Genomic DNA, 26,864 nt, shown 5'->3' on the forward strand with positions numbered 1-26,864 from the left:
CTAATGACCTATTACCTAGGCTGTATCTTTTTTTTTTTTCCAAGCAGAACTCTGGCGGTTTCCACCTTCCTCACAGAACGGGAAGGCATCAGGAATCAAATGACGAAGGTTCGCGTTTGATCAAACCTTACTATTCCCAATGTTTGCTCATCTTGTCTAGATAAGCTACATCAGGGTCAGGTATATTAGATGGAACTCACTGGCAGGTCTAAAGCTATTTACTTTTTTCCTCAGTAGCATTGTGAGGGTGTTGAGGGGCTGTCTGACCAGGACCCTTTTTTTTTTTTTTTTTTTTTTTTTCTGCACTGTGCCTGGTGGGGTTAAAAAAAAGAAAATTATATTGCTCAAGAATCGGTGCCAACATAAGGTTCTGTAGAATAGGCTAAGTGAGTGCAGTCAGGGAGTCTGGTCAATGAAAGGATTGGCATGATGCCAGAGATCAGACAGCATCAAAGCTGAACATAAAACAGGATCAGGGCAGACAATGCAAACAGATGGTGGCAGGCACAGGTCATGATACACGGAATAGCAGAAAGGCAAACGCAACTTCTGTCGAGACCAACAAGACCCAGGTAAAGAGGACCAGGTGAACATCTTTATAAAGTGGAGACATACTGGTTCTTTAGATTCTGAGTGTGTGGTTGGCATTGGAGGAGAGAGTACACTAGCAGACCCTGGATAAGCAAAGCGTGTGGAGGAGGAGCGGATATATCATGAAACAAAGTTTGGTGTAGACTGGACGTGTGCTGAGGGCGCTGCTCCTCCGGTCTACGGTGTCTGCACCTCGACTACAGGAAGCAAGCGGCCTGAGCGCCTGCTAAAACCAATGCATGGTGATGAGAGCAAGCAGGAGGCCACCTGGAAGTATTCATGGCGAAGCGCCAAACCACTACTGTCTCCATTACAGAATTTAAGATTAAGAATCCGCTCCATGGACGCAGTCACACAAGGCATCACGCTGACAAGGGGCCCGGCACCTACAGCACGCTGTCAGCATCTCGGGTAGGGCCCAAGTGTTAGGTGGTTCTCCTTAACCCCTTAAGGACAGAGCCTTTGCAATGACAGGCTGAATTTTTGCATAAAGTACACTGCGAAACCAGAAAAAGATTCAAAGTGTGGTGAAATTGGAAAAACTCATTTTGTTTATTTGGGGGAAATGTGTTTTTACGCCATTTGCCCTGGGGTAAAATTGACTTGTTATGCATGTTCCTCAAGTCGTTACGATTACATTGATATGTAACATGTATAACTTAATATATCTGATGGCCTGTATAAATTTCAAACCATTGTCAACAAATATACGTCACTTAAAATCGCTCCATTCCCAGGCTTATAGCGCTTTTATCCTTTGGTCTATGGGGCTGTGGGAGGTGTCATTCTTTGCGCCATGATGTGTTCTTTCTATCGGTACCTTGATTGCGCATATACGACTTTTTGATCGCTTTTTATTACAATTTTTCTGGATTTGATGTGACCAAAAATGCGCAATCTTGCACTTTGAGATTTTTTTGCGCTTGTGCCGTTTACCGTACGAGATCAGGAATGTGATAGTTCAGGCGATTACGCACGTGGTGATAGCAAACATGTGTTTACTTTTATTTATAACCTGGGAAAAGGGGGGTGATTCAGACTTAGGGGAGGGGGCTTTTTATTAACTATTATTTTTATATATTTTTTTTTTTTTTTACACATATACTAGAAGCCCCCTAGGGTACTTCTAGTGTATATACACTTTGATCTCTCATTTGAGATCTCTGCAGCATAGATATGCTGCAGAGATCCATGCGATCGGCACTCGTTTGCTTTCGGCTGCTGCAGCCGGAAACAAACGAGTGCTGAGCCGGGAACGGCGCCATCTTGGAGTGGTCCCCGAACGGGTTCAGAAACGGAGGAGCGATCTCCCACACTAGGGATGACGCTGCGTCCGGTAATCGGATGCAGCTGTCATGTTTGACAGCTGCATACTGTATTAGCGGGCATGGTGATCGGATCGTGCCCGCTAATACCTGCGGTCCCGGGCTACAAGCGGCACCTGGGACTGCCGCGGTTCAGAGCGGGGTCGCTGTGCGGCCCTGCTCTGAACGTCCTTACCGGCAATAGGGCGTACCTATACGCCCTTTGTCGTTAAGGGGTTAAAGGACAATTCCGTCCCAAATGTATTTTGTAATGTTATTACATAAGGAAAGTTATTAGTTATATGCTCATTATAGGAAATGCAGATATATTGCTATTTCCCTCAATTTAGTAGTTGAGACAGGCTTCAATTTCTCTAACCAAAAAAAGTGACATCTCGACCTGGGTATATAAACCTGACGTGTCCAGCAGGGGGTGCAGTATATGTAGACATTACATTGTAATCACAAGGGGCTGCCTGATCTGATCACAAGTACCAGCAGCCCTGTCCTATGTGACGCTTCCCCCAAGAGGAGCCCCCAGTGAAAACATGCCCCCCCCCCCCCCCAAACACCCCTCTGGGCCACCCCAACTCTATCCCAAGTTCCAGCAGGTCCCAGCCGCAGTAATTGATCATGTTTGGTGGGAGAGGCGCGTTTACTGCACTGTACACATGATGTACTGATGTGATGTATTTTTTTCAGGGGGAGGAATGTTTTTACTAGGGGCTCCTCTCAGGGCGGAAGTAGCTTATACGGCACAGAGGCTGTGGCTGTTGATACTAGTGATGAGATTGGGGGGAAATGTTAGTACTACAGGGCTCCTGTCGGGGTGGTGTGTGTGTGTGGGGGTGTATCTTGGATGAATTTTGTCCCTATAGCACAGGGAAGACCCCTGTTTTTTTTTTAACTATGTAATGTCTACATATACTACACCCCCTGCTTGACACTTCACCCCATCTTCTATAAAGATTCTCTGTTGTACATAGCAACCAGAACCGGGGTTCATTTTACATGAACAATAAGAAGTGACAGCTGAGCTGTGATTGGTTACTATGGACAGAAGAGTCTCACTATAAGGCTCACACAGGTTATAGTGTCACTGCAGGGTGCACAAAGCCCGGGACAGCTTGATAAATCTGTGTCAAATTACTGGAGCCCAGAATGGCCCCCTCATTCCCTGTACTTACCATGGCTCCCCACCTCTCAGTGCTCCAGCGAAGCTACCCATCTCATGTCTAATCCCCAGCCGGCTTCACATCATGGCTGCTCTCCCTCTGCAGTGTAACATTGCCAGAGATGAGCCGAATTACAGTAATAACAAAGCACTTTGCTATCTCTGCAATCGGCTCATCATCCGGCTGCCTTCTGAGTGCTGGGAAAGTGGGAGAAGTTTCCCAGAACTGGATCCAGCTTTTCCCAGCCCCCGGGGAGGAGCGGCAGTCAGTTACATAGAAGCAGCTGATGAGCGGATTTAAAGTAATAAAGCGAAGCACTTAGATATCTATAAAATCCGCTCATCTCTCCTCCTGTCCAGTAACACGCTGGCTGCATTCCTCCATTGATTTCTTTCTTGCTCCAGTTTGGTGATGTGGAGCAGTGTGGATCTGCACCCAGAGGATCCAGAGCCTATACATCCAATGTGTGGGTGGGGTCTTCTCAAAGGGATTCCAGCTGAAAGATTTACTCAAATAAGTGACAAGGGGGTGGTCTGCTTATAGAGGGGCAGGTAACACACTACACTGAAGAAAAAAAAAAAAAAATCAGCTATCCTGGCAGTATATGAGCTACAGTGTGGATTATAAACAATCAGCGCGTCAATTGTCAAAGCTCTGAGCTGCAATAACTCGGCATGACCTCTATTCAGTGAACGGCTCTAGCTGCTTCTGGCCGTGACAGCCCTGCTGAGATGTGCTGGACGTTGACAACAGTGATGGTTCATCCTGATAATATTCATGGAGTCACAAAACAACTTAAAGTGCTGAGGAGGATAAAAAAAGTAACATGCTCTCACCTCGCTCCAACGCTGATGGTGCTCCGGTTCCTAGTCTGAGCCGGACCCGGGCGTGATGTGTGAGGACTAGTCAGCGGCTGATGCAGGACCGCACTATGGTTGCTGACTGGTTGAGTGGACGTCACACATATCGACCCAGGTCCCTGCGCAGACCAGGAAGTGGGTGGGGACCCAGGGACTGGAGCAGCAGTATGCGGCCACCAGCAATGGAGTCGGAGAGGTAAGAGCACTTTATTTCTTTTACCCTTTCCAGCACTTGCAAAAATAAGTGGGTCTGCCGGACTTCTCCTGACCTGTTATATTCCCAAAGGGCAGGAGACACTGAGGATGAAGGTAGTTTTCTTATCTAATCCTCACCTCTGATTTTCTGCAATCTTCTGTTTCATTAATGAGTTAACAAAAAATTATTATTGCCCCCCTCCCCTCCGGCACATATACTCACCGCAGCTGATTGGTGCCCCACGGTGCGGCTTCGTTGCTGTCCCGTGGCGCCGTTAACATCCGGCGGGCACTCATTTCTACCACTACTGTATCTTCTCTGTGATTATACTTCTGGCGTTCAATTACAGGACAGAGAAAAGGAGTCAGAAGTTGAAGTGAACGCACGCCAGATTTGAATGGTGCAGCGGAACATTGATCAGCTGTGGTGAGTATACGTGCCAGCGCCTATCGGGGGTGGGGGGTGGGGGGGGGGCAATAATTTTTTGTGAACTGCATCTTTAAGAGGTTTGGTGCACTGTGGGCGGGGCTACAGCCCTTGGTGCTTCCATGCACCGCCCCGCTTAGTGCAGAGCACCGCCTCAATAGGCATGAACGTTAGCTGCTTATCACTACAAAGGACCAGATGAATATTCATAGAGAGGGGTGGATAGGTGCACCAAGAGCGATAGTCCAGCCCCCAGTGCACCAGACCGCCTAATTAGCAGATTTATAGAATGGAAATTGCAGGGAAAAAAACAAAACAGCTGGTTAAGACTTTACTTGCTGTTAATTTCCCTTTAATGTAAAATAAACTTGTTAGCCTTATGATGTGTATTTTACCTATGCATCTCTTTACGTGACTGCAATGTATTTACTATGTATAAACAAACTCTAAGGGGTTTCTGGACTTTTCTATTCATAACCTGATATCTGATTGCTGGAGGCCGACGTCTGTCCGATCAACCACAGTGCCAGAAGCTCTAGTGGCCGTGTCTGATTACTATAGCAGCTCCCACTAAAATTAACAGGTAACCCAGCACAATGACTACACAACGACGGCAGCTGAACCTTCTGACTCTGATCGCCCTGTATTTCTGGGCATAACAGTTCAACAACACACTGATAGCCTATCCCAAGGACAGGCCATTAAACAGGTAAGCACATTGCTTTCCAAAGAATATTTTTGATTCCAGTGGTGTCAAAGGAAAAAGTAAAAAAGCAGACAGGAGGTGGTGCGCTAACTGGAAAAAAAAAGAAAAGTCCAACATTGTAGATAAAGAAGAAAAAAACGCACCAGACACTCACCAGCTCCTATACACAAAGCTTAATCCTTATTATTCCATTATGAAGCCATGTTCACATGGCGTAAGAGACCGGCCGTTCTGTGACCCAGCCGGGTCACAGAGCAGCCGGTCTCTGAAAAGATCATCCCAGCCGGTATCGCAGTACCAGCGGATGATCTTTGCGCCACAAAGTTCTGATACGGGCTCATCAGCGCACGCCCCTATCAGAACATGGAGCGTGCACTTGGTTTTCTGCGGCCGATGTTCAATAAATAGCGGCTGCAGAAAACTGATATGTCCGATGTTTGCGGTGCCGCTAGGGGTCCCGGCTGGAGCGTATACTATGTGATTACGCTCCGGCCGGAATCCCATAGACACCCGGCAAAGTATTTTCTCATATTAACTATCGGCAACAACGGCCGTAGAAATACGAAAAAATATCTTGTGTGAACATAGCCTTATCCAGTAGCTGGCTGGGAGACACAGTCCCCAGGGCGGGCAGCAGGGGGGTGGCGTGTTAAGAGGGATGGCACTTACATACTCTGTGGAATACACTTACTCAAACTGACAGGGCTTGGAATCCCAATGGATCTCGCTGTAGAACTCGCAGTAACTGCGGTAAGGGAGGAGTTCAGAGATTTTCTTATATTTTATGTATAATCTGATTTTATTGGCAACCATGCAAAAGAACAGATACACAATAAATCACACGCAATAAACTGCGACCTGCAAGTCGCATGGTGTCAGGTTTTCTAATATTGTAAAAGAATACAAATAGAAGCAGCTATCAATTATGGCATAATGCTGCTAGAGGTGCACATGGCACCAAACAGAACCAACAGTCAGCAAAAAGTAACATTGATGAATAGGCATGTAGGAAAAAAGAAAAAGGGAAGGGAAAAGAAAGACAAAGGGAAAACAAAGATGCAAAGAAGAGCAGAGGAAGGGAGGGGGATGGCAGGGGGAGGAGGATGACCACTACGGTCAGTGAGACTCGCCAATCCCAGAACCACAGAGTCTCCGGGTGTCAGGATTTAGCGGGTAAGAACAAGAAACTCCTCTGAATCCATGAACAAGCGCCAAGGAAACCATATTTTCTCAAATTTGTCAGATCGGTCATGGGCCTCAGCCACTAACTCTTCCATTCTGCCAAGGTCTCTAAGCTCACTCATCCATTCTGCCAGGGTAGGTACAAGGGGAGTCTTCCAGTGCCGGGGGATAACCATGCGAGCAGCAGTCAGAAAGTGTCGCAGGAGTCCCTTTTTGGACTTAGAGAGCGAACTCGGTAGTTTAGATAATAAAGTCAGTTGAGGAGAGTTGACAACAGTCTGTCTAGAGTACGCATTGTAGATTCCCAAGACTTTGTCCCAGAAGTCACGGATCCCCGGGCAAGCCCACCAAATGTGCAACATATCACCAGCCTCCGTTAGGCACCGCCAGCAGCGATCCGAAGCCTCAGGGAACATTTTATGCAAGGTGACCGGGCAGTAATACCACCTCGAGATAATTTTGTAGTTCTTTTCCTTAGCTTTAGCAGCCATGGAAACGCCGTGGGTTAGTTCGCAAATCTTCTGGACAGACTGTGAATCAAAAGAGGTGTTGAGGTCGGCTTCCCATTTATCAAAGAAAGAAGCTCTGTCAGGGTTAGCGGTACCGATCAAGATCTGGTAAATAACTGAGATGCAATGCGGAATGGCAGATGTGGAGACCACTAGGTTATCGAAGTCAGTGAGTGCCGGGTTGTAAGTGTCCCGTGGGAAGAGGGTCTGAATGAAAGAGACCAACTGATTATGTTCCAGCCAGGACAGCCGACCTCTCGCAGACTGGGCTTGGAGAGAAGCCAAAGAAGAAACTGTCCTGCCCGTCATGCAGTCACGTATTCTAGGACTGACAGATCGGTCCCATAACAGGAACGTGTGTGTCTGCCATCCGGGCTGGAATTTCGGATTCTGGAGAATAGGGGAGAGCGGTCCAGGGGTAACAGATAACCCCCACTTAGCGACCCATCTATCCCAGACACAAAGTGTATGAGACATCAGAAAAGGGAAACCGGAGAAAACCTGACGGTCTTCAGGAAGTATCCAGGGAAGGACAGAGGGGTCAACCGGGCACAGGGAAAACATCAGGTCCACCCATCTCTTCAGACCTCTGCCGTGTACCCAGTCCAGGACCCCACGCAGAACCGCTGCCTCATGATAAGAGCGTAAATCAGGGAGACCCATGCCACCCAGGGATCTAGACTGCGTGAGAGTGGAGTATTTGATCCGTGGCCTGCTCTTGCCCCAGATAAATTTGGAGATGGCACGGCGCAGGGTCCTGAAAAAGGCCACCGGCACGACAATGGGTACAGTCTGGAAGATGTACAGCAGTTTTGGAAGGACATCCATTTTTACAATAGCCATCCGCCCAAACCAGGAAGCTGGTTTTAAGAAGTAGGAGGTCATTTCCGACAAGACCTTATTCAGCAGGGGAGTGTAATTCAAGGCAAAGAGAGAGCTAAGAGCGGAGGGGACTCTAACACCAAGATACGCAATAGAGTCCGCATGCCACTGAAAAGGAAAGGAGGCCCTGACCACACCAAATATCTCTTGTGGGATTGAGACGTTGAGACCCTCAGTTTTAGACAGGTTGACCTTAAAATTACTAAGGTCACCAAACCGCTGAAATTCCTGGAGAATGGAGGGAAGGGAAGTGATAGGAGAGGATATATATAGAAGCAGGTCGTCCGCATAGAGTGCCAATTTGTGGTGGTCCTGTCCAAATACTGCCCCCTGGATTGTAGGATTTCGCCGTAGGGCCACAGCCAGGTGTTCCATTGTGAGAATATAAAGCGTGGGAGACAAGGGACAACCCTGGCGTGTACCATTGTGAATCGTAAATGAGCTAGAGAGTATGCCATTGGCCCGAACACGAGCCGACGGGCAGGAGTACAACGCCATGATCTTATCTACAAATTGCGGTCCAAGTCCCACCCCTGCCAGAACCGACCGCAGGAATCCCCAATGCACTCTATCGAAAGCCTTTTCAGCGTCAACTGAGAGTAAGCACAGAGGGGATCCCGAACGGCCAGCCCACGACAGCAGCGAAAGCGTCCGAAGGGTATTGTCCCTCGCCTCCCTGCCCGGTACGAAACCAACCTGGTCGACATGGATGATTTGGGGGATAAGGAGACTCAGGCGAGTTGCCAGTACCTTAGCGTAGAGTTTGAGATCACAGTTAATGAGGGAAATAGGGCGGTAGTTTTTGCAGTATTTAGGATCCCTACCAGGTTTGGGCAGGACCACCACATGCGCCTCCAAGGACTGGCGAGGGAAGGGACAGGAAGCAGAAACGTCATTAAAGCACTCAGTCATAAACGGGACTAACAATTCCTTAAATGTTTTGAAAAACCCGGCCGTAAAGCCATCAGGCCCCGGACTCTTACCCCCTTTAGTGTTAGTAATGGCTGCCCGAAACTCATCCTCCGTGAGGGGAGCTTCCAGTTCCTCAGCCGACTCCGCAGGGACGGTAGGTAATGCCGTGTCTAGCAGATACGCGGATACCCTAGTCTCCAGTTCCTCCACTGGCAGCTCCGAGAAACGGCCCTTAGTATTATAGAGAGAGGAGAAATAGGAGCGAAAAAGAGCTGTGATTTCTTTGGGATTATGTACTGCCTTGCCCTGGTGATCAAGGAGACTAGGGATGTGCGTAACTTGCGTTCTCGGATGAATCAAGCGGGCCAAAGCTCTGCCGCTCTTATTGGCATGTTCATAGAGAAAGCTACGGTACCGTTCCTGCTGAGAGGAGGAGGACTGAGCAAGAGTATCTTTTAGTTGTTCCCTAGCCAGGGTCAGTGCGGTCCAGTTCTCATCAGTGGCATTCCGTTTATGGGCTGTGGAAAGTGCCTCAACCCGACCCAGCAACGCTACAATTTTTGCGCCTTTCTCTCTCTTAAGCCGAGCCCCATGCTGAATCAGAGTCCCCCTAACAACACATTTAAGAGCCTCCCATTGTAAAGGCAGGGGGGTGTCATCAGAAGCATGATCTCGCACGAAGTCCTGTATTGTCTGCGACACAGCCGCTTTGCATGCCACATCCCGAAGAAGCGCCTCATTCAGCCTCCACGACCATTCCCTGGGTACCAACCCCGGCAGTTGTAAGGACAAAAAGATAGGAGAATGATCCGACCACAGGGCAGTGCCTATGCTGGCCGCAGGGCTCAGAGTCAACGCAAACTGCGCCACAAAGAACATGTCCAGCCTCCCATATGTGCGATGTGCATCAGAATAATGGGTAAAATCCCTATCCTGAGGATGAAGGACTCTCCAAACATCAACCAGTTTATGTAGACTAAGGGTCGACCGCGCCAACGCACACTCAGAGCGCGGCACAGCGGTCCTGCCAGAGGAGGTATCCAGGGAAGGATCCATAACTAGGTTAAAGTCCCCACCCAGAATCAACAAACCGTCAATAAAGGTGGAGGCAGTCCTAAGTATAGCACGCAACGTACTACCCTGATTGGAGTTGGGAAGGTATATATTTCCAACAGTGTACACCCGGTTTTGTATCTCGATTTTGAGGAAAACATAACGTCCCTGAGGACAAACCAGAGTATCTAGCAATTTATGTGGCAGAGACTTATGCAAAGCAATGGAGACACCTTTGGATTTGGCAGTAGGATTAGTGCTGTGGGACCAGACATTGTAGTAATTGAGACGCAAGCGCGGAGTCTGTGAGGTCTTAAAATGCGTTTCCTGCAATAGTAAGATATGCACTTTTTGTCTATGCATAGAGTAGATAATTTGAGCCCGCTTCTGCGGGACATTCAGTCCTCTGACATTGAGAGATGCCAGCTTAATGTCCATCCCAGCCATCCCCCCACCTCAGGAGAAGACCCAAAGAGGGGAGAAAAGGAAAAAAAGAAAGTAGAATAAGAAAAAGAAAAATAGAGAGAAAGAAATAAAAGGAAAATCAAAGACACAGAGCAGAGGACTGAACCTGCAGTCGGAAATAGAAGGTTCCTAGAAGAGGAAAACCTCCGTATCCAGGTAGTAGCTACACTACCGGGAGAAAACCCAAATGGGTACAAGAACGCCAAAAGCGTCTTAAACTACTGAGAGACGGACTAACAGAGGAAGGTCTGCGAGTCCGCGACAGGGCACCAAAAATGAAAAACTCTAAGAAACTATACACCTTTCAGAAATGCAGGCAAAGAGAAAAAAAAAAGAAAAACATAAGCATAACAGAACCACTCTTGGTAGGCGGTCAGGTAAGGCCGCGATTCCCCTCCCCGCTTGGAGAGCACTCGATGTTGTGAACATAATATCTAGAGTAGGTACATATTAACTACACTGAACATAAACAAATCAGCAAGATAAAATAGCAACATATGTTAGCCAACAACAAAAAAGAAAGAAAAAGATACATCCTCGGCATGGAAGGCTATGTGAGGCATGCCGATGCCGGCTCCGCATAGCGTCCTCAATCATCCGGGGCAGCAGCTCCAGATGGGCGAACAGGTCTACCAGTAGGAAGTGGCAGCAGCGGATCCCAATCCGGCAAAGTTATATGAGGGAGATCCAATGCCGCCAGAAAAGCCGGTAAATCCTCTGGAGTGTGAAGCTCAACCCGCTTGCCATGTCTGCGAACCACCAGTTGGAATGGAAAGCCCCAGGAGTATGGTATATCACGCTCACGGAGCAGCTCCAGTAGAGGCTTGAGAGAACGTCGTTGGGACAGCGTAGCTCTGGACAGATCCTGAAGAAAAATCAATTGGGCTCCATCGAAGTCAACAAAGTCCATGTTGCGCACCGCTTTCATGAGCTCATCTTTTATTCTGTAATGATGGAGCCTACAGATCACGTCACGAGGCCTATTTACATCATGAGAGACCGGGCCCAATGTACGATGAGCTCTGTCAATTTCAAACTCCGCGCCTGGTGGACGTTTGAGGATGGAAGCGAATAAATCTTGGAGGGATGGGATGAGATCGTTTGCTCTAGTTGCTTCCGGTAACCCTCGGATACGGATGTTATTCCGGCGACTCCGATTTTCAGCATCATCATGGAGTCTGTAGAGGTGCCGGATCTGGCTCTCCTGAGTAGCAAGCGTAGCCTGAACATTATCTACAGTGGAGACCAAGGAGTTGTGGTCAGCTGCGACATCAGAAATTTTCGCCTCCAACGTATGGACCTCAGATTTAAGAGAATTCAATTCCTGCTTGTAGGAAGTTTCCAAGCGCTCCACAAACTTTTCCATATCCGAGCGTGTAGGGAGCAACTTCATGTATTCTTTCCAGTCCCATTCCATGCTGGCAGGCACGGGGTTAAGTGGTGCAGTGGAGGTCACAGGGTTAATGGGAGGCACAGTGTTCACATTAGTGCTGGGTGAGGTAGCACACGCAGGGTTAATGGAGGCAGCAGTGTTCATAGAGTTGCCAGATGAGGCAGCACACAGGGGATTACTGGTGAAAGCAGAGCTCCCGGGGTTAATTGGTGTAGCAGAGCCAGCACTGTCCTTTGCGCTGCCCCTAGTGGAGGAGAATGGTGGTGCAGCAGGAGAGAGGGAGGACATATTGCAGCCCAGATAATATTGTGTCTGCGGCAGGCAGGCTTCCTCAGCCTCCACAGACCGGGTATCCGTGATCTCCCGCTCCAGCGTCTCAGCCCCAAGGGAGACAGACGGCCGGGAAGTCAGCGGTGGCCGTGTAGAGAGAGAGTCAGCGGGGGCAGCGTCAGAGAGCTGGCAGGGAGCCGCAGCAGGTCCCACTCGGATGGGGCAGTGAGGACCCGGTGTCACAAGTGCGGGGGGCTCCGGGACCGGAGCACGTACCTCCTCCGTTGCCGGTAGCTGACCGTCTTCCGGGCTGAAGGAGCGTCTATCCGGGCAGGTACGCGCGGCGGCAGCGGACGCTCTAGTCACGCGAGAGCCGGGGAGTGTGGAGGCTCCAGGCCTATCTGCTAGGCCGCGGTTCGCGGCGGGGAAATACCGCTCTAGACTGCCGCGGGCGGGCCGGGAACGGGCAGAACTGGTGCTGGCTCTTGTCTTGCGTCGGCCACCCACCATTTGAGGGTGTCTAGGTGCCGATTAGGGGTGTAAATGGAGGCTGTTTGGCGCCCTGTCAGCGGAGCCTACAGAGAACGTGTCTTCACCCCTCCATAGCCAGGCCACGCCCCCCATTTTCTTATATTTTAAAATTTGTCAGGGGCGACAATTATAAGGAACAACTACTTACCTTTTCCTGTGACCACGCATTGCCGTGCCAGAAGGTCCAGGACTCCCGCCGGAAGGCATTTTCTCCCAAGTTGTGATGACATCATGACTAGTGGGGACAATGCCTGACCCAGCTCAGCCAATCAGCACCTGCAGCCATGTCCTGCCCCCATTTCAATCAGGCGGGTCATGACGTCGCCTGAGATGATCCCTGAAACTGGCGGGGGTTCCGGAGCGGTGGCTCAGCGCGGATTGGGGGTGGGTGACTAGTAGTGGTTGTCATGTGTTCCCCTTGCCCCTTCCATAAATAGTTGCAGTCCTGGACTTCTCCTTTAAGCCCTCTAGCTGTTGCAAGACTACAATTCCAATCATTCCTCTACAGAAAAACTTCTGGCTGTTCAGGCATGATGGAACTCTAGATTACTTCATATCTCAGACATGCACAAACCTTCCTATAAGGCATCCTTTAGTTATTTTGAGCCTCACATCACAGGGGCATGATTACTATATGGGGTAAGATGGAGACTAATAGAGCAATGGCCGTGCCCTGAAACAATTTCATATGAATGGACAACAAAAACAACAGTGCCCTCTAGTGTACCATAATATAACTGCAAAATGTACAGTGGACGCTGAATTGTCTGTGATGTCAATTGCTGATAGTTGGACTCTGTTATGGGCTCTTTACCCAATCACTTTTGTTTTAAGAACACAAAAAGCACCGCAAATTTCCAACAAAAAATAAATTTCCTTTCTTTTATGAGACCCCAAGGACACAAGCAATACTATTGACTTGTCCCTCCCAGGCCCAACCTCCCCCACCATGGGCCAGTTCCTCATGAAGGAGAACCATCTTGCCCCTAGACCTGTATCTTAGCCCAGAAGAGCCTCACACCTGGTCTGAGACCAAGGATCTACAATCTGTCCCTCTGCCAGCCCTGCCTCACATCATTTCCCATTAGGTTTAGCACCAGCACATGAGGTTCTCCCACAAGCTGTTCCAGCCGAACCACCTCCACCCATAAGCCCTCCCATACCTGGATAGCTTAGCCAATGCAGCATTACCTGAGCGCTCAAGAAGCCAAGCTGTTCCCAATTTCTTCTTACTTCATTTCTCTACCAGGCCCAATAGAAAGAAGAGGGTCCAGAGGGTGCATATCTATTTCATGTGTTGTCTCTGGTGCTGAACACAGAGATGAAGTAATTGTTGCATCTTTCTGTGTTGATAACTTTTGAACTGCGGACACAGGACTGCCTGCACATCACTCTCCACACATAATGGCATAGTTAAAGGGGTTGGCCACTTTATAGTAAAATTGCTCAGTGTACAGTTTTAGTAAGAAGTGTACTCACTGTATATACTGACAGCAGCTCTCTGTGTACTCACTGTATATACTGACAGCAGCTCCCTGTGTACTCACTGTATATACTGACAGCAGCTCTCTGTGTACTCACTGTATATACTGACAGCAGCTCCCTGTACTCACTGTATATATACTGACAGCAGCTCCCTGTGTACTCACTGTATATACTGACAGCAGCTCCCTGTACTCACTGTATATACTGACAGCAGCTCTCTGTGTACTCACTGTATATACTGACAGCAGCTCCCTGTACTCACTGTATATACTGACAGCAGCTCTCTGTGTACTCACTGTATATACTGACAGCAGCTCCCTGTGTACTCACTGTATATACCAACAGCTCTCTGTGTACTCACTGTATATACTGACAGTATCTCCCTGTGTACTCACTGTATATACTGACAGCAGCTCCCTGTGTACTCACTGTATATACTGACAGGGGCTCCTTGTGTACCTCATAGAGCTAATATCAGACTCCCCTCCTCCAGGATGGGCTGCCCTGCTCTGTGGTGTTTTGGTCCATAAGATGGCTGACATGGAGGAGCATGTGACCAGGCCCCGCCCCCCACTGAGCCTGTCTATGTCTATGGAGAACACAGTGGACAGGGCCTGGTCACATGCTCCTCCATGTCAGCCATTTTATGGACTGAAACAAAACAGAGCAGGGCAGCCCAGCCTGGTGAAGGGGAGTCTGAATTTAGCTCTATGAGGTACAGGGGGAGCTGCTGTCAGTATATACAGTGAGTACACAGGGAGCTGCTGTCAGTATATACAGTGAGCACACTAATACTTTGTACTGACCTATTTTACTATTATTTTAAGTGGCCAACCCCTTTAAGGATGGAGAGCTGCTCTACTGCACAGCGGCCACTAGATGGAAGCGCTGCCTAAATGTGCAATCTCTATACCTGCAATACCAGCGTCTTTCTGATCCTGACAGCTGCTCCTCTAGGAGATGGGCAGTGGATCCTGGTCCAGCATATTATCCCATGATCCCCCTAATGTTGTATCTTCACCCAGCAGATTGTATTCAGAGACTTATTTTGGTGGCAGCTCCTTCTCCAGGTTCTTTTGCAGTCTCCTGTAATGTCCATCCAGTAAAGTAGACCTGAATTATAATTTGCCTGTGAAGCCACAGATGTGCAGTGTGCGGAGGGCAGGTTGTGTACAGTCAAGTGACAAGAAAGGGGTGGGGCTTATTTGTGCAGATGCAGCTTGTACTGTGTCTGTGCCGCAGTGGGCTGCCCACCAATGTAATGGCAGCTAGTGGTGGTTATGGGCAGCATCTTGTCATAATATATCTTTACCCCTTTAAGCCTGCCTCCAAACGGATGCACGATTAAAAGAGAGCTTTCCTGTGGGGTAGGAGGCCACGAAGGGCAAGTATTGCTTTACCCCTCCTCAGCACTGCGGTACTAGATGATCCACTGATGGGCTAACAGAGGAGAGACGAATGGCGTAAAACCCAATCCAGCTGGCATCATACCAAAGATGTCTGGAGGCTGGAACTATTGCCAAAGGCAACTTTTTTTCCCAAGATTTCAGTTTTCCCTTTTCAAAAGAAAAAAATGCACAAAAGACTTATACCATTCGCTATACCCTTTGTCATTAAGGTCCTATGCAGCTCAAATTAATCACAGGTGCAAAATCAGGTGAAAACTTACCCTCTCAATAGAATTACTGGATGAACTCACCTTATTGTATCCTCAAATGCAAGCCACTTCCACCAACACACACACACACACACACACACACACACACACACACACGTGTAAGCAACTTGGGAGTAAAGCTAATGTACTGTATATTTTATTAAATGAAATAAAATTTTCTAACATTCCATTCTGGACAGGCTGCAGATTAAAAAATTTTTCTTTCCTTGCTAATTTTTGGATTGGGACCCTGTAATTTTTATGAACACCCCTGGAACCTATTGACTTTCTTGTACTGTGGGCTCTGCCCCACCCCCTTTAACCTATACAACAAAGTAAGAAATTTAGGAAGATATTTATTATAAAGAGAAGATCAATATTAATAAAAGGCACAATTATTAGATTAAAAATTAGCATCTGACCCAGAGACCTTTGATAACATATTGAAGGGAATCCGTCAGCTGCAATTGATGTTCCAAACTGCTGACACTCAAGGAGACACATGGTACCTTTCATATATACAGCTGTGCTTCCAGGATGTAGAAAAAAAAGCTTTTCTTATATAGTAAGAAGAGTCAAAGAGGCTTTACCAAACTCCTGAAGTGCAGCAAGCAGAAAAATCTCCTTACTCCCCCTCCCATCCCTGACCCTGCTGGGGACTCAGCTTCCAGGTGTCAATCAAGCAGGGAGGGGGAAAGAGGAGACATTCCAGCTTGCAGCTATTCAGGAGCTTGGGAAAGCCTTGTGACTCCCTTGCACCAGAGAGTAAAAGCATTTTCTATGTTCTGGAAGCACAGACAGGTATATGTAAGGTACCATGTGTCTCCTTGTCCTAACAGATCGATAGTTGTTAGATCAAGGAGACACACAGTACCTTTCCTATATCTAACAGTGTCAGCAGTTTGGAACATATATTACAGCTGACAGATTCCCTTTAAAGATCTAGTTAAGAAGAGTAGCTAAATGGTATGTTTTACATAAAATTTTTATTAAGTATACTTAAGTATATATATATTTTTTTTTTCATTATAAAATGCTGTTGGTAAAGAAACAATTTGCTTTGTATGTGCTGCAGTTAAAACGGATATAATTCACTTTAACAATAAACATAAATTTTTGCCATTTGATTTAGAGAGACTTTTCAATATAAAATAACATTTATAATTCAGAGAATCAAAAAGAACAGCGAACCAATGGCACATGAGCCACAAGAAGCCTTCACTTCAGCTTGGGCTCTAAGGAGGTTTAAAAGCCATTTACCCAAGTAGGACTGACTTCTCAAATGTGCCGAGTACCATGTAGAAACATCCAAAGTAAACCATGCCAATATTGCATTTGAATTGCTCGTGATAAAATAATCAGCATTCTCCCTTCTGTGTATTCTAGAATGCGACACATATGTGGGGGCAAGACATGGAGGAACATTTGTTGTGACTGGTCCCTGTCCAGCAGGGTCGGCACTCGGAAGGTTCATGCCAGCCTTGTACAAAGCGAGCTATGATATCCCTAGCAATTTTGTAAACCTCTTTTAGATATGTATTGCTTTACCAAAAATATAACGCTAACTTAAACCAAATCTTTAAGGCATCATACACATGAGCTGAATTAACTCCTTCAAAAAGACTCAAAAGAAGGCAGCCGGCGAGTTATTTACAGATTCAAGCAGTCTTCTGAGACCCCTTGGGCAGCAAGCTCTGCAATCACATTGTCTAGGTAGTTTGGATCCGGGTAGCCGTGTCCTGATATGTTAGAGTTCATTTCGGTCTTGTGATGGATTTCATTCCACACTACAGTGTCCGATTCGCCAGTCGTGCTGGAAACACCAATGGTGAAGATCAGGCGCCTGGCCCAGGCCAGTTTCAGAAGTTCCAGAACCTATCAGAAAAGAAAAACATACAAACTAAATGACAGCTGCCCTTAATCTGCAATTATTCTGATACTTACGGCTTGTCTATAGCGGACTCGTGTGCATTGATCTCTATACGAAGGCGCATAGACCCAAGGAGTTTCCTTCCTATAGATGCATATGTATTTATACATGTTACAGACACATATGAAAAGTTCTGATCGGTCAGAATCTGAGTGTTTAAATTCCCACCAACTGACTGGTCGGAGAAATAATACAATCAATCAATTTTCTAAACAGGTCTCTGCACCATGTTAAATTTTTTCTAATGACAGGCACTCTAAAGGGGTAGTCTGGGCGGGAGACCTTTTTTCACTATGGCCAGGGAGGGGGTGGATGAAAGCAATGGTGTCCACTTACCTGTAGTGTTCCATCACGCTGCTCCAGTCCCCGGTCGCTTCCTGGTCAAGACAAGACCCTTCAAGCCCGCTCAGCAATTTAGTGGCTGTAGTTGGGTTCCGCCTCTGCGGCTGAATGGCTGACCAGGCTTAAAACGTCATGTCTCAAGCCCCGTCTCCAGGAAGCGGTCAGGGACAGGAGCAGCGAGATGCAGGCTCCATCACTGGGACCAGGGAGGTAAGTGGACGTCGTTGATTTCATCCTATCCTTCCGGGGCCTCAGTGAAAAATGTCACCTGCGCAGAGTACCCCATTAATATATTTACACGTCAGTAAGTGGGAAACGTATTTATTAGAACAGCGTTTCACAGCAGAAAAAGTCTCAGTCTTATGTGATGACCAACAGCCGGATGATTTTGGTGGTAATGTATCGGTTTTGCAGGTAGACAACCCTGGTTTCATCCACATTGTCAGACTGTACTTCATAATATTACTGTAATCTTATTATATGAAAACCTAATCCGAGCTACAATAGATAAAAAGTCCATGGACTAACAACCACAACTCAGAAATTGTATAGGACTTACCAATCTTCCTTTATCATTGTTTGGAAGATAGCAGTGTCGAGGGAAGCCCCTGGCTGTGTACGGCTTTCCTGGGTTAGGATGTTCAGGTCCCTGCAAAAAATTGAAAAAAAAAAATTATATGGAATGGAATTTTTCCAATAGGTTAAAAAAAAATTAATCGGGAGTGCAGTTCACTTTATACTTTTGCATTATACAGAATTTAATGGCATGGGGAACACTGAATACTAGACATAGTTAATCCCTTAAAGGGATATTCCAAATTGGAAAAATGTAAACCAATCAACTTGCATGTTTTTACCACCTATTACCACTGATAGAAAGTTGTGTAGCTCTTCAGTGTGGTGTTGTCTCCCTCTTTCATGCATCATCTTCTGCTGTCTTAAGAGGCTTGGATGGATCTCGTCTCTGGCCACAACCCGAGTGATGTCACCAGAATTAAAGGGGTTTTTATAAAAACATAGCCACTTCCTTCCAGAAACAGCAACAGGCCTTATACACACGTGCCGTCCGAGGAAACCCTGTAGCGGAGTTCCTCCCCCGCAGGGCATCATCTACTAATATTATGATGGGAGTAGAACTCATAAGGCAAGGAACCATTTTTGCTGGACTGGTTTTGGGACGCCATGGTGAATATGCATACACCTAAGAAATTAATCTAGTGGTGTATTAAGAATGTTTCTCTCGATCCCACAGGTGTTTTCTATAACTTTAAGGGAAACTATCAGCAGGTTAGATGAATCTAACCGTATTGTGTACAGGGCGCTGAGGATGAAGGTACGTTTCTTACCTTCATCCTTGGCGCAGTTTTCGTGCTGTTTGTAGTTTAATTCAGCATCTAGTAAGACCGTTTGGAGCACTGGGGCCGGAGCTACCACCCCCAGAGGACTGATCCAGCCCGCCCCAGCCAGCCCCCTCCACTGATAATTAGAAGGGGCAGGCCTGCTGGGGGTGGATCAGTGCTCCAAATGACCATACTAGATGCAGGATTAAACTATAAACAGGGAAACTACACAGAGGATGAAGGCAAGTCTCTAACCTTCATCCTCAGCGCTCCATGCACAATAGGGAGCTATGAGCAAGTTACCTTCGTCTTACCAGCTGATAGAGCGCGCTGCAATCAGGAGAACATGGCAGCAGCGCAACCCACACCCCAGCCGCTCGCCAATTCTGACAATGTAGCCTCAGAATTAAATTGTGGGAATCTTTCAGCAGTGGAGACACGTTGTGATGATGGCATGTCAAAAAGTTATTTTCAGTTATTATCAATGCAGCTGTATGAGGGCTTGTTTTTTGGGGGACGAGTGTTTAATACCACCATTTTAGGTGCATATAGTGTGTTACTACAATTCCGCAAGTTTTTGAGTCTTTGTTTTAGAAGTGACATGTTGACTTTGACTTCACTCTGTAAACAATTACAGTGATACCAAATTAACATTGTTTTCTATATTATGACGACTTTTTAAAATTAATTTTACTACTTTTGCACAGTAAAAATACTTAAAGGGGTTACCCAAAGACTACACCTCATCACCTATCCAAAAGATAGATAATGTGTGCGGCGGGAGACATGTAATTGGGTTTCTAAGTGCTCCTTGTCTGTGTGCGCAGTGGTTGAGCGTGTACCATGTCGCTCCCTTCAAACTCTGACATAAATAAGTGTACAGGGCTCAGATATCTTAAATAATCCCATAGTAAGTGAATGAGACAGCAATATAACATGCATACTGATGATTCATTAACAAATGGCACTCAGGACCCTCATTTTTACATCTGGTTGGGGGTCACAGTTGTCTGACCCCCACTTATCCTCTGGATTTTTGGATACCCATATTTTTGAACAATAAAGGGCGTTAATAGGAAAGATGCAATTTTCTTTGTCCCTTTAGGGGACTTAAAGCTGTGATCCTCTGGTCACTGTTGTACAGCAGCACGCTATACAATGTTGGTTACATACCGAGAGCCTGGAGCGCGGCCGTGTTTTGACAGCCGTCTCCCACCAGCCATTGTGTGTGTTCAGCTTCTGAGCCCACCCGATCACCATTACATAAACAGTACATTACATCCTAGTGCGGTTAAAAGACGGATGTGACAATTTCACTACTAAACAAAGAATACCTGTATTCCATGACTAATGGTATACACAATGTGGATTGTGCCGCAGTCTTGATGGCCAGGCAAAGGTTGAGGGATTAGAAAAATGTCCATTTTTCCTTTCGGCTGCGTTCCAGTCTTTTCACCATATATTGTCTTGCACGCTGGACACTGCAAACTTCCATCCTGTGAAATAAATTTTTATTTTTTTTTGCAACACTTTATCGAGAATGTATATTATGCTGTGCAGGGACAATGCATGTTCCATATAATGAGGTATACAAAAAAGGAGGACACAAACCACAGTTCTGTATATAATGACATGCAAATTCCTAATGTACATTAAATATGGGAAATGCACATATACTGCTATTTCCCTTATATTAGTAGATCAGGCAGGCTTCAGAGTCTCTAAAAAACCATGACGTCACGAATTAGGTGTAATTCCTATGGAGTGTCCAGCAGGGGGGGCACTATATGTAGAAGTCTACGTAGTGTATGGTATATGCAACTGTATATAATGTAGTGTTAGGGACATTATCACAGGGACGCAAGGCATCTCTCTTTCTCCCTGTGCTGCCGATGACCAGGGAGATAGATGGCACCAAGCAGGGAGGGAGAGAAGTGCCCGTACATCTAACTACCTCCCCCCTCCCTCCCCTGTGTGTGGGACACATACACACTGTACTACTCCTCCCATCATCTGCTCATAGTATGAGCAGATGATGGGGGAGTAGTACCAGGCCGATCCCCATCCCCATAAACACCTCACATGCATACCTCTATCCACCACCTGACGGCATAACTCCTGCCCTAACCTGCTGATGGCTCCCTAGTGGGCATTGGGCGCTGAGGAGGAAGGTATGTATATTACCCTTATCCTCAGCACTGTTCTTGTGCTGTTAGCTGTAAAATCCTCTGCTGGGTAAGCAGTTAGGAGCACTGGGAGCAGGGCCGTCACCCCCAAGCACCGATCGGGCCCGCCCCCTACATTTAAAATCATTAGGGGGACAAATTGCTATGCAAGGGGGAAGGGGGGTCTACAGCCACAGTGACTTGCCCCTTCTAATGATTATCAATGGTGGGGGCAGGATTAGTGCCCCTAATGGCTTACCAGGCAAAGATTTCAGAACAAACAGCAAAAGGAACAGTGACGGGCATAAAGGTAACAGACATACCTTCCTCCTCAGCGCCCCGTGCCCACTAGGGAGCTATGTCTGTTACTTTTATGCCCGTCACTGTTCCTTTTGCTGTTTGTTCTGAAATCTTTGCCTGGTAAGCCATTAGGGGCACTGATCCTGCCCCCACCATTGATAATCATTAGAAGGGGCAAGTCACTGTGGCTGTAGACCCCCCTTCCCCCTTGCATAGCAATTTGTCCCCCTAATGATTTTAAATGGAGGGGGCGGGCCGGATCGGTGCTTGGGGGTAAACGGAATTAACCTGCTGATAGTTCCCCTTTAAATAAAAGGTTTATTACAAAGTAATATAACTTTATTAAAGCAATGTAATAAAACAAAATTTTTAGTCTCCGGAGTACCTCTTTAATAATGGTCCAAAGCCCAGAAGATTAAAACGTGACAACATATAGAAAATTCAAACTCCAATCTATTTATTAGGTTATATGTTGAAGAGGATGTACAATCAGGTACATCCTCTTTAATATGACCAACGGATAGAATGGCGCAGTCACAGGGAAGCCAATGCCGCGGTTCAAAAAACGGACGGGCTCCCATGTACGGCAACTTTCTATCCACAGGTGGTACATCCTCTTTAAGGTTTCTCCTTTTGGCGAGCTAGGTTAACAATTGTCCTAATTCTTTCTGTAACTTGCCCGCTACAGCTAGTAACTATCATCCATCCTTGTTGCACTTGCATTTATACAGCAGGTCACACATGACGAAGCCCATTACTTACTCTCACAGTCCTCATTACATGGAGAACAAACCATTTCTGTGTCATGTTTTTGGTCATTGTCCAAGTACACCAATAGGGCAATGTTAACAACTGAGCAATCTGGCGTCATTGTATACATAAAGCTTATAGATGTGGATTGGGAAGGAAAAAAAGAATTATTATTTTTGGCGTCTATGTTTTGCGGTGTAACATCCTACAAACACACACGGCTTATCCATGTGAGAACAGGGTGGTGGCAAACGCTCAAGAATCCTAATGTATGTACTCCATAAACCGGTTAGCCTAGTTTACACAAGGTTATGAGTACTACATAGAAAAAGGGTCTAAAGAACCAATTAAACAGGATAGATTACCTTGTTCCCACTGTTATACATTTCTAACATACAAAGCTGATGAAAAATGTGGCCGCACTTCTTCAGTTTCCCAACAGCAGTATCCTTGATGTTTTTGTTCACCGAGGAGTCGCTGTACCCAGATGCGGATGTCAGTGTTTCCATGCAGATTATACAATCCTTGAAATAAACAGCGCAAATAATTTTTACATAAGAAATTGTTTGTAATAAAAAGAGCAAAACACACACACACACACACACACACATATGTAGATAGATGGATAGATAGATAGATAGATAGATAGATAGGAGATAGATAGGAGATAGGAGATAGATAGATAGATAGATAGATAGATAGATAGATAGATAGATAGATAAGAGATAGATAGATAGATAGATAGATAGATAGGAGATAGATAGATAGATAGATAGATAGGAGATAGATAGGAGATAGATAGATAGATAGATAGATAGATAGATAGATAGGAGATAGATAGGAGATAGATAGATAGGAGATAGATAGGAGATAGATAGATAAGAGATAGATAAATAGATAGATAGATAGGAGATAGATAGATAGATAGATAGATAGGAGATAGATAGATAGATAGATAGATAGATAGATAGATAGATAGATAGATAGGAGATAGATAGATAGGAGATAGATAGATAGATAGATAGGAGATAGATAGGAGATATATAGATAGATAGGAGATAGATAGATAGATAGATAGATAGGAGATAGATAGATAGGAGATATATAGATAGATAGGAGATAGATAGATAGATAGATAGATAGGAGATAGATAGATAGGAGATATATAGATAGATAGATAGGAGATAGATAGATAGATAGATAGATAGATAGATAGATAGATAGATAGATAGATAGATAGATAGGAGATAGATAGGAGATATATAGATAGATAGGAGATAGATAGATAGATAGATAGATAGATAGATAGATAGATAGATAGATAGATAGGAGATAGATAGATAGATAGATACTCTACCTCTTCTGGTGGTTTCTGGAGGTTTTCCATGTATTTCTTCACAACTTGCTCAGGATCAGATGATGTTCCTACTATAAAAGCAATTCAATCAGACACGTACATGGCACATAATGGCTAAATATACATAAACTACACAGTTATGCACCAGATATCCACCAAACAATTAGGAAAATATAAATGGCAGCACAAAAAAGAAGGACGTAAAACCAAAAAGCTGCACTTCAGAGAATCTACCTATGTCCCATGGATTTATTGTTTTGTACGTTCGCCGATCGGTGTCGGTGCGGGGATCTCAGCGGAACAGTCTTTTTTTTTGGTTTAGTATTTCTCTACATCCTGGAGGCACACACATCTATGAAAGGTATCATGTGTCTTCTTGACCTGACAGCTAAGGGTCCTTTAACACAGACAGATTTTTGAAGCCAGAAACGGACTATAAACAGATAAAAAGCTAAGACTGAGATTTCTTTTCACTTCACATCCATCCCTGGCTTTGGCTTCAATATTTTGTCAGATAAATCTTTCAGCTATCTGTGTGTGTAAGAGGACCCTCTGGCTTTATTCAGACATTCATTTTCCCACCTGCGGCTACAGGGCAGGACCACAGATGTGCATCTGTGAGAAATTTTTGCACCATGGATTCCAGTCCTAACACATCCATAGCAAATACAGATGTATTTATGGTGCCATAGAAATTAATGGGACTGCATTCTGTCTCTAGCTGTGGACCCAGAGCTATAGAAATAAGTAGTGGATGTCTGTAAGGGGGTGAACCGTATCAGTTGTAATTTTCCTTCCAAACTGCTGACATATTAGCATCAATCTTAGAGGATAGCTACATGTACATCCCAACCACATCTGCTGAAAGTTGGTTCCAAGTTTCTACTATTCAGTAAAATATCTTCTCTCCTGATCTTTCCTACAACTAGTATCAGATTATGCACGTTGTTCCTGTGGTCAGCTGTTTAATTTAAATTTCTCTTAAGCTTTACTTAAAAGGAGAAGTCCAGCAAAAAAATTTTAAGAGTATTGTATGGCCCCCCAAAAGTTATACAAGTCACCAATATACACTTATTACGGGAGATGCACATAAAGTTTTTTTTTCCCTGCACTTACTACTGCAACAAGGCTTCACTTCCTGGATAACATGGTGATGTCACTTCCTGGATAGCGTGGTGATGTCACTTCCTGGATAACGTGGTGATGTCCCTTCCTGGATAGCGTGGTGATGTCCCTTCCTGGATAGCGTGGTGATGTCACTTCCTGGATAGCGTGGTGATGTCACTTCCTGGATAGCGTGGTGATGTCACTTCCTGGATAGCGTGGTGATGTCACTTCCTGGATAACGTGGTGATGTCCCTTCCTGGATAGCGTGGTGATGTCCCTTCCTGGATAGCGTGGTGATGTCCCTTCCTGGATAGCGTGGTGATGTCCCTTCCTGGATAGCGTGGTGATGTCACTTCCTGGATAGCGTGGTGATGTCACTTCCTGGATAGCGTGGTGATGTCACTTCCTGGATAGCGTGGTGATGTCACTTCCTGGATAGCGTGGTGATGTCACTTCCTGGATAGCGTGGTGATGTCCCTTCCTGGATAGCGTGCTGATGTCCCTTCCTGGATAGCGTGCTGATGTCCCTTCCTGGATAGCGTGGTGATGTCACTTCCTGGATAACATTATGATGTCACGACCCAACTGCCAGACGTATGTGGGCTGTGGCTGAAGTAGAGGATGATGGCAGGGGGATGCTCAGTGTCCCTCCAGTGCCCTGTGTCCCTCAGTGTCCCCCTGCCATCATCCTCTCCAGCAGCCACAGCCCGCACAGCTCTGGGAGTCGGTCGTGACCATATTATGCAGGAAGTGACATCGCCATGTTATCCAGGAAGTGAAGCCTTGATGCAGTAGTAAGTGCAGGGAAAAAAGCACTTTACAAGCATTTCCCATAATAAGTGTATGGGCGGGTTCACACTACGGAATTCTCGCGGAATTCCGTCAGCTGTCCGCCCGCACATCTGGGCGCCTTTCCGCCGGCCCCATAGACACCATTCTATGGGCCGGCGTATTCCGCTATACGCTGAAAGAAGTGTCATGTCACTTCTTTTAGCGTATAGCGGAATACGCCGGCCCATAGAATGGTGTCTATGGGGCCGGCGGAAAGGCGCCCAGATGTGCGGGCGGACAGCTGACGGAATTCCGCGGACATTGTCCGCGAGAATTCCATAGTGTGAACCCGCCCTATATTGGGGATTTGTATAACTTTTGGGGGAAGCACCAAGCGCGCGAAACAGCCTGTCACCACTTTATTTGAGTGGCTGCTCACAGCAGGTCCGTACTGTGTCCTTTTCATCTCTCCGATATGAAATAATAACGTTTATGAAGACTACTTCTGTGCAACTACTTCTTCATTACTACTAATATTTATGCTTGGACTACAATGCCTTCAGTTAGCACCATGTCATGTCTACGTTGGCCACTATTTTCTGATGCTGGCAATTGTATCGGACTTGTATCTGTAGCGCCGCCGTTTCTCGTTTCTTTTTGCTAAGAATGAGAGAAGTGCTGGCTCAGTCCTGTAAGCTAAACGTGGTCTTTCCACAACAGCTGCCGTCCATGCCAGTCTTAACCCTCCACTAAATGTAAGACTTGGGTATTGACAATGCTATTCTTCCATGTTTCTATGTAGTATGGGCTTATGAGACATAGGACACGCTCTCTAATATACAGCTATCATCTGCACTAGGTATTAATATAATGGCTTTGCTTACACCTTTTCTCTCGGTATATACTAATCCTGTTTCACCAGTTTGTGTCCCCATGACTGTAAGTAACATCCCTCCTTTATGTACAGAATAGTCTCAGCCTCCTAATTACTGGCGTCAGCAGATACTGAAGCAATATGAATACATGGTCTCCTGTCCGTCAACCAGAGAATGGACCCCAAGATTCTGTTCATGTCAGTACAGGGTGGCAGAGTTAGACACAAGGGGGCAAGCAAGCCAACCTTCTTATAGGCCAAGAGAGGCAGCTGCAGCAATCAACATGGCAAATCCTCAGGGGAGTACTAAAGGGGTATTCCGCTCAAACAT

General features: G+C 46.1%; 1 protein-coding gene across 5 annotated transcripts in view; it reads right to left on the minus strand.

Moving 5' to 3' along the window:
• Positions 1-15,754: 15,754 nt before the first annotated feature.
• DTX2 (deltex E3 ubiquitin ligase 2) overlaps positions 15,755-26,864 on the minus strand; it is a 49,120-nt gene continuing 38,010 nt past the window's right edge. For 3 of the 5 annotated variants that reach the window (XM_069971732.1, XM_069971729.1, XM_069971730.1), the window contains 5 exons: positions 23,782-23,852; positions 22,790-22,948; positions 20,544-20,705; positions 18,429-18,518; positions 15,756-17,472 (listed from right to left, as the gene is read on the minus strand). In XM_069971732.1, the coding sequence (XP_069827833.1) occupies positions 17,248-17,472; positions 18,429-18,518; positions 20,544-20,705; positions 22,790-22,948; positions 23,782-23,852 (707 nt within the window). In that variant the 3' untranslated portion in view covers positions 15,756-17,247. Of the gene's footprint in view, positions 17,473-18,428; positions 18,519-20,543; positions 20,706-22,789; positions 22,949-23,781; positions 23,853-26,864 lie in introns of all 5 variants that reach the window. The other 2 variants (XM_069971733.1, XM_069971731.1) reach the window with 1 other exon arrangement.

The sequence above is a fragment of the Dendropsophus ebraccatus genome, chromosome 5 (assembly GCF_027789765.1).
Source record: "Dendropsophus ebraccatus isolate aDenEbr1 chromosome 5, aDenEbr1.pat, whole genome shotgun sequence".
Lineage (NCBI taxonomy): Eukaryota > Metazoa > Chordata > Amphibia > Anura > Hylidae > Dendropsophus > Dendropsophus ebraccatus.